The sequence below is a fragment of the Solanum lycopersicum genome, chromosome 12 (genome assembly GCF_036512215.1).
Source record: "Solanum lycopersicum chromosome 12, SLM_r2.1".
In the NCBI taxonomy this organism is placed as follows: domain Eukaryota; kingdom Viridiplantae; phylum Streptophyta; class Magnoliopsida; order Solanales; family Solanaceae; genus Solanum; species Solanum lycopersicum.
The window spans coordinates 5,225,840-5,241,704 of record NC_090811.1 but is presented as its reverse complement, the minus strand read 5'-3'; the positions used below and the strand labels follow the sequence as shown (position 1 = coordinate 5,241,704).

The following is a 15,865-nucleotide window of genomic DNA, read 5'->3' as shown; positions in this document are numbered from 1 at the left end:
TCACTGACAAAGAGTTTCGAACTTCGAAGAATTTATTGTATTATTAAGCGATGAAAATAACTTTTTGAAAAAATATGAGGTAGAAATATTTATATATAGTTTCATATGGAACATTTTTATGAATACAATTTCACTATAAAGTTTTAATAAAAATAGTTCTCACTTCAAAATATTTTGCAATTTTTATTTTAATTTTTAAGATGAATTACTTGATCGATGAATAACTTTAATACTACAGAATTTAAAAATATTTATGATTAACAACATGAGTCAATCGATACGTAATAAACTCATATCTTAAATTAATGTAACTAACATTTATTTTATAATAAGGTTATACATAAGACCAAATATTGCATAAACTATAAGAAAGCATAAATATCAAAGATTCTAGAAATTCGAGTGAATTAATTTATTTTTCGATTCTTTAATTAATCGAAAATTCAATTCTTCGATTCGATATTCAATGTGAGGATCAATATTCTTCGATGCAACGAATAGTCAAATTGTTTATTAAATATATTTAAAAATAATATTTATATTACATTTAATTACATATTTTGACCCAAAACATTTTTAATTTTGAAACTCAACCCATTTAAGAAGATTGGGAAAATATATAAATTGGTGTATTTTAATAAATAATTACTGGTTTTAACAATACTTTTTACTTATTACTATTTATAGTAACATTATGTTAAATATGCAATATGAATTAAAAGTGAATTATGTATGCAATATATATGAATTATAATTGTTTTTGAAATATATTATGCTTGTTTGATAAAAATTTGAGACATGGTTTTATAAATGTATTAAAACGTGTGATAAATGTATTATCCATCATTAAAATTTATATTATATGTAAATAATAAATTGTTCTTTGTAATATGTATTAAACTTTTATTATAAATGAATTAAAACTGATCTAATGAAAAAAAAATACTCCCTCTCTTCCTATTTAGCTGTCCACTTTAGAAAAAGACCCACATATTAAAATAACAATAATTAATATGGTGAAGTTATAATTTTACCCTTCTATAAACTGTAATTTTAAGAATTAAAATGTATAAATTTATAATTTTAACTTTAATTATAAGATAATTTAAAATATTTTATTTTAATTTTTTTATTCTTTCTTGACTTGTCAAAATGGACAAGTAAATAGAAATTTAAAAAAGAAAATATGGACATAAAAATATATTATGACTATAAATAATAAATATTTTTTTTATTATAATATATTTATTAAAGAGATTTAAGTTTAGCCCAAGCCCTATTTGTATTGAGAGAAGAACTCATCTGATTCACTTTTCTGTTCTCACTTCTTTTCGCGCGCTCAGCAGCAGCCAATAAGCCAACAATTGCCTCTCACCGGAGCAGCAATACTCACCGGAGAAGAGATCGCCGGCGACCAGCAAGCAGTGTATCTATCAGTCTATCTTCTCAGCACCAGTAGGAAAAAACTGTGTTTCTGGCTTGCTGTCTGGTAGTGTTCTTTTTTTTTTGGATTGTGTTGTTGAGTGATGCTACTACTGCTAGAAATGATTGATTTTTGACTCTATTGAATGTATTAGCTTCATGTTAAGTTAAATGTTATGATAATTTTGTTCTCATTTTATTTCTCACTTGCACCGAAAAAAAGTTTGAACTTTTACATTACCAAACTGAAGAACTGAATACCCATCACTAGCAGAAACCAGAAATTGCCACATTTGATTATTTTGCGTGCTGTTAGTTTCTGACTTCTCGCTCGGTTTGATTGTTTGAATGCTCATTATTGTTTTGTTTGTGCATGTTGTAATTTCAGAAAGCAAAAAACCGAATAAGAAATTGTGATTCAGTTCAGTTTCGGTTAACATTTTCACCAATCGAAAACTGAGAAACCAAACTGAACTGACTGAATGCCAGTCCTAGTTGTCACCCTTCTTTCAAGAAAAAAATGTTACTTGATAGCTCTTTCCTTCATTTAATATTGTACTGAAATCAATACTTGTTATTGATTTAGTGTGGTGGTTGTTGTCTAACTTGTTACTTAATTCATTTGTTGTAGCCTTGAGGTCACTGTTAACTATAGTAGACTTTTAGCTAGCTTACTCTAATCCTGAATACTGATGTCTACTCTCTTTTAGAAATGTATTCACCAAATGAACATCCTCTTACAGACCCGCTTGCAGAAAACAATCTTCAGGTTCATAGCAATACTACTTTATCCATTTTTTTTTGTAAATATTTTGTTTAGAGAATGTAACTGCTTTTGGATGTTTGCTCCTGTGGAAATTCATAGCCATTCTTCGTGCTGCACAAGGCATCAAAGTCTTCAGAGTCTACTGCAGTAACTCCTGGAAGATCCACTAAAAGAAGACTTGACTCTTCATCAAAAGTATCATTAAGCAATGAGAACTTGAAAATGGAAGCTTTCCGATGTGTATGGTCAAAAATCGAATCCAAGATTAAGGTTCTTCTTTCCCGATTTTGTTCCTGAAATGTTATAGATATTTTCGTTGATCCAATTCAGTGTAAATTAAGTGATGCTAAATTGCTTATTTCTTGATGTTTGAGAATTGAATTTAGGATGTCTTGAGGAGTATAAATGCCGGCGTGTTTGATGAGATAGGACAATGGGTTCGTGAATCTTTTAATGAAATTTGTTCGTGCAGAGGGCCTGTTGATCCATCAAAGTCAAGTCTTCCATACCCTTTTGTCCATAATGGTGGTTTAGTTAAAAAGCTCTTCACTGGTCTGGTCTTCACCAGTAAGTTCATTTTTCATTTATTTTAGACGTTTAGTTTGCAAATATGAAACTATGCTGATGGTAACCAATATCTGAGATCTTCTATTTTGTTTTTCTGAAAAGATTTCTTATCTCAACTCCTCCCATAAATTTGTTGTGTTCCTTTTCAAGAATGTTGTTCAATTGTGTGAATTATGGCCAGACCACCTAACCCTGATTTCCGATTCCCAACTTTACCTGATTGTTCCTGTTAATAAAATTTTATGAATGGGTAGTTGTTCACCCGTGTTGATCAGTACATTCTTGGATTATTTGCAGAGAATATTGAAACTGTCGATGACATATTAACTTTTGCTGAACTTGGTTTACACTTGAAATCTCATGGATGCTATGTGGCTAATATTTCCTCCTTTGATTTTTCTACCAAGAATGGCATTGGGGGCTGTCTCAGAGCATTTCTGAGACAATTACTTATGGTTGACATTGAAGTAAGTAGACAATTAACTCTATAATTATGCACATATTTAATTAGAACTAAGTCTTGTGTGACATCTTTATTGTTATTCACTATCGTCATTGTTTTTTATTCTAAGGCAGCTGATGTTTCGCTCTTAGCATCATGGTATAGTGACCATGGCAAGTATGAGAAACCAGTGGTTGTAATTATTGAGGATATGGAGAGGTGTTCTGGGGCTATCTTATCAGATTTCATCAATATGTTAAGGTACTGTCGTATATTGTCAGCACATAGCTATCTACTTTCAAGCATAATTAAAGCAAGAGTTGCAACATAACTTCTTCAAGATGGTGTATTTTACAATTTTAATTGCAGAAAAGGGTCATATTTGCCCCTTTACTTTCAAATATTTTTCATACTCATCCTCCGTTTCACTATTATACATATCCTTACTGCTATGCTTTGAACCAAATATACCCCTTATCGGCTTATCCATTAAATGTCCGGGTCCCAGCCTTAAAATAGACATGTGGAGATTTGATATTAATTGAAAGGACCCAGATCATTTTGCCGCATCCTGCTTTTCTTTTCTAGTTAAAATTTTATTACTAGAATCTGGTTTCTGCAGGTATGTCATTAGAATTTCGTTGCTAAATTTTGGGAACTTGGAGATCTGATTTGATTTTTGTGGAAGTTTTGTTGGTTGCTGCCTGTAAGGTTTCTCTTTCAGTATTTTGTGTTGGTTACTGTAGTGTAGATTTGTTTAAAATAGAGGATAACAAGTCTGTGTGTCAAAAATTACAGACATAGACTATATGGTTCTAATTATTTGGAAGTAAGACTTTAGTTACCAATTTCAAAAAAATAATTTGAGATGAAGTAAGACTATTTGGTTTATGCTCATTTGGTTGAAGGCCACCTACAAATGAAACTAAGAGCCTGTTTGAATTGACTTATTTTAAGAGCTTTTTTGGCAAAATAGCTTTTAACACTTTGGTAGTGTTTGGGTAAAATAAAGACAAAAATAAGCCCATCAAACAGGTTTTTTAAAAATAAACACAGATGAGAGACGATGCATGATTACAACAACATATCCAATGAATTCCACTAAATCCTAATGATAGTGAAGTTGGTTCGACTATGCATTGTGAATTTCTCAAAGGTTTGATGGATTATTTGGAGTTTTTTTATTCTAACAAAGGGAATATGTCTCAAGTTTATGATGTGTGCAAGAGTTCCTATTTTGTTGAGAAAAGGGGATTAATATGTGACAGCTTATTTCATGGACTTCAAGAACTCCTATGAGGAACCAATGTTGATTGTCAGTTTATTCTTGAGAATATTCCCATTGGCTACATAAAGACAATATAGCAACTAGTTGATTTGTTCACAAAGGTGTTGACCAGAACTCGAGTTGATTACTTTTGTAACAGGCTGAGTATGATCAATATTTATGTTACATCTTGAAGGGGAGTGTTCTAGATGGATGTAGACGTACTTTGGTATAATGTACATAGTAGCAAATATTAGAAGATTCAAAGGATTTGTATTTTTAGTCTGCCCTTAGTTAGATCCCAGTGTAAACTTTTTTATACTGTACATCTTTGAATAAGAAACAAATTATTCTCCCATACCTTGTCTGCTATATTTATCAAAGCTAACAAATTATTCTCCCATACCTTGTCTGCTATATTTATCAAAGCTAACAAATTATTCTCCCATACCTTGTCTGCTATATTTATCAAAGCTATGTGACTGGCAATAATTCATACAAATTAAAAATGAAGTTTTCTGCTGCAGTGCTGACAAAAGCTGGAACAAAAGTATGATGCATCAAATCAGAGTTATGCATAAATTATCTCTAATTTTGATGCATTGTCAAGGGAGGAATCTGCTTGTTTTAGGAATAGAGTTGATTTAATTGTACTTCCTGCAAACAAATTGCTTATGGTGAAAGTGTTGACTGCATGATCTTGTGCCTGAGCTTCACCTCAATTAACAATTTCCTTTCTATTTCAAAGTTCATTTACCAAATTATATAGCTGTTCTTACATATAAAACCACTTCTGTATTATGATATGATTCTTATAAGTAATGTCTGCTTTTATCAGTGAATGGTCCGTTAAGATTCCAATTATCCTAATTGCTGGTGTTGCCACAAGTGCTGATGCTCCCAGAAATGTGCTCACTTCCCGTGCACTTCAATATTTGTCTACATCAATATTCTCTCTTAAATGCCCAGCTGAAAGGTTGGATGCAATCATTGAGACTGTTCTAGTAAAAAATTGTGCTGGCTTCAGTGTTGGCCACAAGGTGGCGACTTTCTTGAGGAACTATTTTTTAAGACAAGATGGAACAGTTAGTTCATTTGTTAGAGCCTTAAAGGTCTGAAACATATTTTTGTTTTCTTCTAATTACATATCCATCATGTGTTTCTCGGCTCTGCTTGATTAGAATTCTGAATGTACATATGTACCCAATCATGTACTTGCAACTTACACAATGGTTTCTCCAGATGGCAATAGTCCAACAACTTTCCATCGAGCCTCTTAGCTTTGTGCTCAAGCTTTCAGTTGATGAGGGAGATAGTAAGGTGAGAACTATTTCTCAAACTTTACACTTGTTTGGTTCTATTGTATTTCGGTTTGGTTGGTGTCTTGGTCTAAATGGGGGATCAAATATTTCCTTGAAAGAGATAAACTTCTGTACTCTGACTTCTTAGGATTTTTTTTATAACCGAGAAATCCGTCCCTTTGGACCAATCACAGCCTTCTAAACTTGGTAAATAATGGGCCTGCACCTCTATCCTTCTCCACTTAAATACCAGGCTTTGCTTTGCATGGTGTGGGCTTGAACCTGGGACCTAAGCCACAAATCCTCGGCCTTTTGCCACTTGAGCTAGGTCTTGGAGGCCTGACTTCTTAAGATTTGTCCATAAATGTTCCTAGTTCTTCAAAGAGCCTTTCGTAGTTGTTGAGATTGAATAGGTGAAACACCCCAACTTAGTTAGAATGTTTCAGGCTGTGACCTAAACCAACTTACAATTGCAGGTTATGTCCATGATGTCAGATACTGTGGAATGATAGTTAGGTCATTTTGCAATTGATATTCTGCTTTAACATGTATTATTAGTGGTAGATACTGTGGAATGATAGTTAGGTTATGTTGCAATTGATATTCTGCTTTAACATGTATTATTAGTGGTTGTTACATTCACATGGTTACCATGTGTAGATCAAGTTGCATCATATAAGTGACGACTTTGTATAACTATTTTTTTCCCTACGATTGTTAAACCTTTGCAGAGGTCATGGCATGAGGATCTTGCTAATTTGCCAGAGGAATTGATTAAGCATTCTTTTGAGCTTCCGTCTTACAAGAAATATTCAGTAAATCGGTTTGTAACATAATATGCCCCTTTTTAATGATTAAAAGTGAACATATTAGAGGAGAATGTCTCTAAATAGCCCATGAATCATCTTACCAGGAATAATCATGTAGAACTAAATGCTACGAGTCTAGGCCATGGACTATCAGAAATGCAGAGGTTGCAGGAACTATGGAGATCTTGCCTTATGGTAAGGTTTTATTATTCATTGGGCCTTTACGATTAACATAATTCGTGCTGGTTCCTAATTCAGGCGATGACAAGATTTGGAAAATTATTCCACAACTTTTCAGTGCTCCATGTCTTTTTGTAGGTTACTGTTTTGGTATACTTATTGTATACGGCCGACTTTGGCCTTGTGACTAATGAAATTGTTGCCCATGTTAAAATTTCTCAACAACTTAAAGTTGGAATGACTGCGTCATTTTTAATCAACAAATGTAGCTAAATATATCTGGAAGTAGAAACTGCTTAATTCCTTTGCAACTCTCAGTATCATCATTGAAGTGCTCTAAAAAGTTATGATGTTATCCCGCAGTTGCCCGCTGAACATGTTATCTAATACTGCAGTTATGTAATTGAAACCCCATTCTATATGGTATTAGTTAGTTATTGGTTGAGTTTCAAATAAATGGCTACATCTTTTTTGGATCTTCTTTAATTTTCTCTAGATTCTACTGTTTGGTGTTGACAACCAGAAGAAAGATCAAAGTTTTCTCTTTCATTATTTCTTCCTTCAAGACTTGCCACCCCCTCAATATATGCTATTTCTTCTTCCATTTTTTCTTCTAGATTGTTGGAGTCTCTTACAAATTTTGATCTGACAGCTAATTTCTAATGAATCTCTTTGTTTTTCTACAATTGTTTCTATTTTCTGCCTGAATATTATGGACGTTGAATGAAAAAGCTTGTTATTTGTGCAATATGGGGAAGATTTCTATTTCATGACTAAAATATTGTTTTAGTGTTTATATGAAGCTGGAAGGTACCATAAAGTTGCATTGCTGGACTTGTATTTGGAGGCATTAGATCCTGAGTTATACAACTCCAGGTTATCTAATCATGGCTGTGATAGTGCAAAAGATAGGAGCTTGTTGTCAAATAATGATAAACTTTTCAAGCTACAAAAGGCTGAGGTTACCAATCAAGTCATCCGCAAAATGAGGTAGTTGCAGGTCTTACCCTTATTTCTACACTCAGCATTAACTTGTTCTGTACTTCACCTGGAAAGTAAACTAAGAAATTCCATGCGATTGGAATTTTATTTTAGTACTTCTCTATTCTTTATGGTTGTAAGGAGACAACTACTTCATCCATAGTTAGGTTCTTTAGCAAAAATGGTGTTTGCAGAAAAACTGAAAAGGATTCAGATGATTCCTTGTGTTAATAGTTCCTGTATCTTTTGTCTTATTCCTCCAACCCTTCTCCCCCAACCAAATGTTGCGCATGATGTTTGAGTTTTTGATGAACCAGGGATCTACCAGCTGCGAAGCTATCCCAGTTGCTTAAGAGTTGGGAGAGGTTCACCGAAGGATCAATGGAGGTATAATCACTGCCAGTTCATTTTAAGCAGAAAACCCCTTAATAGTAGTTATAGGAAACAGTGCAAGTATATATGGATTTTATGTTTATAGGAATAAATATGGGAAATTGTAATTGGTCAATGGGACATGTTAATACTTAAGAAAAGGAAAACTAAATACCTGCACACTAAGGGAAAAAAGTTGGAAAGTAGAAGCAGCTAACGAAATGTACTCTCAGTCAGAAAGCATATGAAGAAGCAAACATATTTTATTTTGGAGTTGAAGGAACTGTTTTCATGGTTAGTGAACGTCTTAAAAAGTTTTCCCAGGCATGCAAGCCTTAATGATCTTTTCTTTCTATCCCATCTTTTCTCTTTGGTGATTGAATAAGGTTAAAATGATAAGTAGGTTATTAAATTGACCCTGGGTGAAAAGGCTACTGAGAAATCTCATCTTACAGCAGAAATCAGATACTTTGATTAACTTATCTGTTTGATTTTCCATGTTTATCTTGTAGTGAATGGCCTAAATTTTCTGATACATCTGCAGCAGTTTCATCTTACCATTTTACTTGATGCTACAGCTTAGATCGAGTGAATTCTGATATACTGCTGGGCTCAGTCATTTTATAACTCTCTAGTCATTGCTTCAGGTTCATGAAAAGATTATGGAGCTACAGTCTCAAATGGTATCAGAGGATGTCAAAGGTCACAAAGCAGAATTAACTGATATATCAAAGTATGTGGTGAATACGTAACTGTATGCATTCTATCCTTGCAGCATTGTAAGGATAACTTGACACAATTTGTTGAGTTGTAAGATTTTGTTTCCGCTTTCGGCATGTCATTTGTCCTTGGGCTAGATTTAATATATAGGAGTACCACTTATTGCAAGATAATTGTATTAAGGTTGTTATAGCCATTGGGTTAGGATCTTTTGTAATTTCATGACTGCTTGTTGAAATGCCATTCTCCTGCCAAAAAGAAGTTTGCACTGTGAAGTCTAGATGGTCAATTTATCCATTAATCTGCTCTATAGATTTTGGAACCTTGTGGTTGGTGACTTGGGGTGAAGGTTGCGAGGAAAGTTATGTGTTGAAGCAAGTCAAAGAGGAGGAAAAGAAAAAGTGGAGGGGTTAGTACCCTCCATGTCAGTGTTTGCAGTCATTGGATGTATATGACTTATACTCCACCTAGGGAAGTAAATGCATTAATTTTCTTCTTTACCCTTCCACATAATGGAACCAAACAAGTAGAGATACTTTGGTACAAGTTGTTGTGGTTCTTCTGAATATATCTTAAATCTTTTTCTTCAATTTACTATGTTATGACTTGTGTAACAGGAGGCATATCAGTCGACGCGGTTTAAATGTGGAGAAAGATGCATGCACATCAAATGACAAAGCTGCGACTTTAGCAGGTCAAATGATAAGGTAGGGAGGGGCACATAACCTGTATTCTTCTACCTTTCTATCATTGCTGTGCTTGATAATGGGAATGGCGGGGATTCCTGCTTATCTTGCTTTCCTTTCTGTCCTTTGGAAGAATAAGTCCTTTGTCTAACTACATCATGGTCCCTTTCTATAAGCAGAATATGTTATTTAGCCAGCAGAAGATCATGAATTTGTATAAATTTACCACACGTCTGCTTTAAGATAATGTGTCGGCTACAATGCAGGTTTTGTAAAGAAGCATTAAAAATTAAAAATTAAACATAGACATAGTGATACTGTAAGATGGAACTTTTGGGGCATGACCAAAGGAAAATTAAAAATTCTATTTCTATGTTTTATCTGATTTATGAAAAAACATTTGAACCATTTACACGAGCTTCCTCACTTCGATAGGTTCTAAAATAGCTCTAAGTGTGACAAAGAACGTGAATACATGTGAAAATCTACATATAGAATTATCCTCCTCTGCTCTCTTTTTTTTTTTTTTTAAAATTGGTAAATTGTATTCATCCAGCATAAGGCTATGCTGGCCACCTCCAAAAAGTTCACAAAAAAAAAGAAAAGAGAGACACTTACAAAGAGCCTAAAAATCTACTAATTGGATTTCCTCTTCTATACTTTGTTCTTTACACCAAAAACCTAGTGAAGTAATAACTTTCCACTTAATCTTCAAAATAGAGGATTCTTTTCCTTCAAATATCCTCTTCTGCCCTCTTATATAGGACTTGTTAGAATGGTAAATAAAAGATGGGGAACTTTGTGTTTCATGAATGTTGTGTACTATTGTTAGAACATTGCCAGAATTATTTGTAAATGTAGGTTGGAATTTGTTAGGTTGTGGAGCCTGATTAATATTCGATGTACTGTCATATATTAATATTCATGCGGTTTAACCTCCGCGGTGAGGTTGCCAGGGGGTTATGGGGGACTCCCGCCCCCCATCCGAAGGAGGGGTTCGGGGGCTTCGCCCCGGCCCAAATTTTAGGCTGCAATATTTATTCTCCATTTATTCTTGGTAACCTAAAATACTCTGAATTATTAATATATATATACCCACCGCCGTGGAAGTTTACTCACGGGGTGTTACCACGAAATATTGGTTTCTCTCTTTCTCTCTCTAGATCTCTCATCTCTTTCTCTTGAAAGTTCTTGTGTTCTTAATTCATCAAGTGTGTGTGTGGATTCGATCCTAACAGAATTGTCTTGTTTCATTGTTATCAAAATAGAGGAACATGTTAGGATAATTCATATGATATCATAGAATACTCTTTGCTTGATTGTTCAGAAATATTACTTTGTAGATTTAAGACTCCAATATAAAGAGCGTTCCTTTTACAAGAAAAACTCCTACACAGAGAATCCTTCTTGAAATAACTGGACCTGCTTTTTACAATAAAGATATATAAAGAATCCTTTAGTGTCAACAACTAAGTCAATAGGGGTCCATCAAAAACTACATCTCTACCCTCACAAGGTAGGGGTAAGGCTAGTACACCAACCTCCCACTACTTCTTGTACAGTTTATATACCGGAGGTTTTCGTTAAAAATAAAATTACATTCCTTATCAAGAAAAAAACTTTTGTCGACAGTAACTTAATCCCTAATGACTTCTGTGATGTCCTTCACCACTGTTAATTGTTAGAGCTGTTTAGCATCATTTGCAAAAAATGAGCAAGTTTCATGCCACAATGGTGCTTCTTAATCTAAGTCTCAAAGTTTTAAATTTATTTCGAGTCTGAAAGTCCTGCAAAATTATCTTTTGAAGTCTTACCAAGATATTGTACTTAAGCATTAGAATCTGGAAAAGAAGAACCCAAGAAGTAATGTTATCATGTGCCTTCATGTTCCAGACCATGCGTGATAGTCCTTTGCCTGTATCTATGAAGGTTTATGACTCAATTTTTGGGATGATGATTCCTTTTCAAGAGATAAATTTAAGTTTCTTCACCACTACTTAACTGTTCTTGAATTGGTTACGAAACAGGGACAGTATGCAGCCCATTGAGTGTATACCATTTCATGAACTTATTTGCTTCAAGGATGTTGACAATCTCCAATCAGTTAAGTTCCTGATATTCATTCAAGACATGACCGATCACAGTAGTATGCTGCTATATTTGTCATCTAGACTTCAATCTAAAGACATGTGTGCTTACTTAAGGGTACCTGGTAATTAAAATTTCCTTTGTGCTTCATCTACCTCAATCTTTTTCTCCAGCAAGCACATACTTACCTGGTAGTGTAATTACTATTACTATTTTAAGTGAGAGTTCTTGTAACCTGGTAAACATTGATGCTAATTGCATTATACTATGTTTAATAGATATCTTAACTGTAGCTATCAACTTTGTCATTAGTCAGACCAAGTTTCAGGAATACCTTAATATAGGTTAGATAGTTCAACTTATGGTACTATCAGTAATTCTAAAATAATATGTTTATTACTCGCTTTTGCATTTTCCATAGTTTTCTTTTCTTTTTCTTATTTTACTTGATGATGGTGAGCCAGAAATCAAGGTTATTAAGATAGCATAAGTATAATGTTTTTGTGAATTATAAGTCTAGATCAATTTTTTTTGGCCGTAATTCTTTGATAACAAGGGATAGCGTAGTGGAAATGAACCTTTACATCCAATCATAATGTTGGGTTTGAGTCACCAAGAGAGCAAAATGGGAAAGAACCAGTATTTGGATCCTGCCTTGGGGGGTATGGCTTTGCCATGTCACCTATGTATGTGATTCTTTCAGTTGTATTTAACATCAAAAGTACCATTGTGAAATTACAAGTTGATTCACGGGCTTACAATTGTTTTTATGCTTCTATGTAGGCTTTGGCTGGTGATCCAAGAAGAAGAATTCAAATTGATCTCTTGAATTTCTACAAAATTCTTAAGTGTGGATGTTGCAGCAATAGTGGTGGTACACTATCACCATCTATGCATGAGACATCAATAATGTAAGACTGCTCTGAGCACCTCTACTCATTGTTTACAATGCTTCCCCATTAGAGCTTTTACATGCCAGGTGGCATGTTGCTTAAGTTTGGTCACATGATCATAAACCAAATACAATGCAGACTTGTTTATACTTTCTTCCCTTAATTGATGTGCTATCATTCTAATATTATACTCATCCTGATTAACTAGGCTATTTAGATGGACAATTCACGTCTCCTTTCCAATAGTTTTCTATGCTTTCCTGCCAATGAAAGAAGTGCTGTGAGTATTCTGGGTCTGTAGTCTCATGCAGGGGAAAACATTACCTGTTCTGTTCTTTTCTTCTGCTTGCATCATATTGACTTTGTGTCTGAATATGCATAAATGACTTCAGTTAGGAAAATTTCTCACCGCTGTGAGGTTACATGACTTCTATTTTGGTGTGCGCCATTTGGGATTCAAGTCCAACTGAGCGCACCCGCTCCTGTTATTTTTACATAAATAAAAAGGTTTTACATAAATATTGTTTTTTGGTGATAGATGATGCTTTTGGACTTTCTGCTTTCTATTAAGTATTTCATCCATTTCATTTTGTGTCTTGGTTTGGTATGCATGAAGTTTATGAATGTAAAGAACACTTTTGAATCTTATGGTCTTAAAATAAAGGTGTCTAACCAAAAATGCACCTTGAATATGTGGTTTCAACATGCCATGTCGTTTGGTTAAATTGGAATGAAAAAAAAAACTACTAAATATAGAAGGCGGGTGTCTTTTTTGGGACAAACTTAAAAATAAAGTGAGACAAATTGAAACGGAGGGAGTAGTATTTTCTTAGGGAGAGTCAAGTTCATATAAGGGTAAGTACTCTGAAGGCTGAAGTCAACTTGATATTAATATATTATATATTGGCAACTATTTGTAACTTTAGATTGCATATTTTCTCAAGTGATGAAGCTGATATGCTATATTTTTCTCATTAGAATTATTTTTATATTCAAAATGTTTTTTTTTTTTTTGCATTCACGTGGATTAACAGGAGAGCTGAAGTTGTTTTGAATCCTCTCACACAGGTATACACTGGCTCAAGAGCATGGTGATCTCATTAATCTTCATGACTGGTTTCAATCTTTTAAAGCCTCTCTTTCAAGCTCAGGAAACAAAGGATTGAAGAAGTTGGCTTCACCGAAGAAAAGAAAGGAGAACCCCTCTTCTCAAAACAATTCTGATGCATTGTTGCAGTATCCTTTTATCTCTTCAAGCATTCTCTTGGCTGTTGAAACAGGTGTCATATTGATGTGGTATATAGTCCTCTTGCTCTCTACTAACAATTTCATTGGATGCTTATCATGATTCTTATATGTTTCCACATCATGTTAGTAATCCCTGGCTTATGTTTTGTTGTAGTTCTGTGTAAATTCCATGAAGCCTCTCTGGCAATAAGTGTTAATATACCATTTAGGTTCATTTGTTTCATTCAGTATGTTTTTTCCCTTTTTGAGTACTTATTACATGATTTTTTGTCTTTCATAATTGTGGTGTATTTTGGATCCTTGACTTAATGTTGCATAGAGCAAGGTTTTGCAGAGCTGTGATGGAGCTGCAGATAACAGGGTTGCTTCGTATGCCAAGCAAACGGCGCCCTGATTGTGTGCAGAGAGTGGCTTTTGGAGTGTAATCGTATTATATTAAAACTGGGTGGTTCGTTGGATTATGTTTTTGCTCCTCTATAATTGAAATATTATAGAACATACAATTACTATCATTTTAAGTACATGAATGTGTAGTAATTTTTTGACTTCATTTAGCTAATTTCTAATTTGATATTATTATTACATGGAAGGGCAAGTAAAACAAAAAGTCATTAAGTTAAAAAATTGAATTATGTACTCATCAACAAATGGATCAACTTTCATACTCCTAAAATGTCAACTTATCATATGATATACTATTATAAGTGGGAAGCTCAAGATGTAAAATTAAATTTACCATTTTATCCTTGTGCTAAATAAAAATGTTATATTCGTATTTGATTATTTTATTTTTGAAAAATATTGAGCAGTAATTTTTTTTTTACTATTAATGAATTGAGAATATTTGAAAAGCTATAAAAATTAAATAATCTAAACGTTAGGTAGAGATTTAAGTTGCACATTAACCAAAATATCGAAGCAGTTATCTTTACATTGCTAGAATGTTCAAAGTTGTAGATTTCAATACAATGAATCCCATAGTTAATATATTAATATATGTTATTTTCAATGATAAATACATGAAAAGAAGCTAAAGAGACTAATTAATAATTTAAAGTGAAAGTATTATATAAAGCCAAGAATGGTTTTCATTTTCCTCTCCTCTCCATTTTTATGGGCTCTAAAGAAGAGTATATCATTTCTGTGGGCAGTTTTTTCTCAATCAATGTCAAAAAATACGCTATGAATGTTATTTGATTTGTCCAAAAATTTCAGTTATGGATGTTGTTGGATTCGTCAAAGAAATCTCTTAGTGAAGAATACACTCGTGAACTTATTATTTAATTTCCTGGCTAAGGCTTAATATGTGTAACGCACAATATCAATTTTACGGTAAAAGATTTCTATATGTTACTGGTTTTACACATATTTCATTAATGTAGCACATAACATTTCACTTATTCATTTAAATATTGTAGTTGTATAGTGTTTTGGATTTTGGATCTTAGAAACAAAAACACCATATAGGATACTTATCAATTTTAAGAACATTTAGTTTGTATTTTCTATTTTATAACACTTAATATAACTTAAAAATATTGTTAATATTCAATCTTCACAAAAATATTTTTTATTTATATGGCCACATGTGCGTGGCGCTTACCCAGAAACTAGTATTATTATAAGTGGTAAGCTCTAACCTTAAAAGTTGAATTACCATTTTACCCCTCTACTTAAATTAAAATAAATTAATTTATTTTTTAAATACTAATATTTAATTACATAATGATAGAATATGAAGTCCAACAACTACACTTTAATTTTTTAGTTATGACATTATGATTATAATTAATTAGGTTGAATTAAATTAAAGTAGAAAACAATAATGTATGAAAACTCTTCGAATTTTGTGATTTTTTAAATTTTGAAATTAACATAAATTTATCTATCATGAAACAATAATGTATTGGAACTCTTCAATTTTTGTGATTCTTTGAATTTTGAAACTAAAATAAATTTATATTCAATGTGCACCATTAAAAATTTTGGTAGGTGAAATGACAATCAAATATCACTATAAATACCAGTTAATTGCTTCCTATTTCATCAAATTATTTTCTTTTCTATCATCTACTATTCTCTTTTCTTCTTCTTCTTAGATTTATGATATGAATACAAGTCGG

General features: G+C 32.9%; 1 protein-coding gene across 6 annotated transcripts; it reads left to right on the top strand.

The window, feature by feature from the left end:
* The first annotated feature begins 1,250 nt into the window (after positions 1-1,250).
* Positions 1,251-14,324, top strand: LOC101250867 (origin of replication complex subunit 3). 6 transcript variants are annotated; one of them, XM_004251813.5, is made up of 18 exons: positions 1,251-1,489; positions 2,133-2,191; positions 2,288-2,458; positions 2,575-2,755; positions 3,053-3,222; positions 3,328-3,458; positions 5,303-5,576; positions 5,707-5,784; positions 6,497-6,588; positions 6,679-6,769; positions 7,545-7,744; positions 8,053-8,122; positions 8,755-8,840; positions 9,445-9,534; positions 11,541-11,616; positions 12,385-12,512; positions 13,563-13,730; positions 14,062-14,324. In XM_004251813.5, the coding sequence occupies exons 2-18, from the start codon at positions 2,135-2,137 to the stop codon at positions 14,165-14,167; spliced, it is 2,169 nt and encodes a 722-aa protein (XP_004251861.1). In that variant the 5' UTR covers positions 1,251-1,489; positions 2,133-2,134; the 3' UTR covers positions 14,168-14,324. The 6 variants fall into 6 exon arrangements, 1 of the variants encoding a protein (XP_004251861.1); XR_011213228.1 differs by having other exon boundaries at positions 1,270-1,489; positions 13,529-13,730; XR_003244606.2 differs by having other exon boundaries at positions 1,270-1,489; positions 11,541-11,725.
* Positions 14,325-15,865: the final 1,541 nt, after the last annotated feature.

What these genes read in the sequence shown, in the direction of transcription:
- LOC101250867 (XM_004251813.5), top strand. Translation starts at nt 2,135, where the DNA reads ATGTATTCACCAAATGAACATCCTCTTACAGACCCGCTTGCAGAAAAC. An exon ending in GATTTCATCAATATGTTAAG is followed by an intron (nt 3,459 to 5,302) that starts GTACTGTCGTAT and finishes TGCTTTTATCAG; the next exon opens with TGAATGGTCCGTTAAGATTC. An exon ending in AATTCTGATGCATTGTTGCA is followed by an intron (nt 13,731 to 14,061) that starts GTATCCTTTTAT and finishes AATGTTGCATAG; the next exon opens with AGCAAGGTTTTGCAGAGCTG.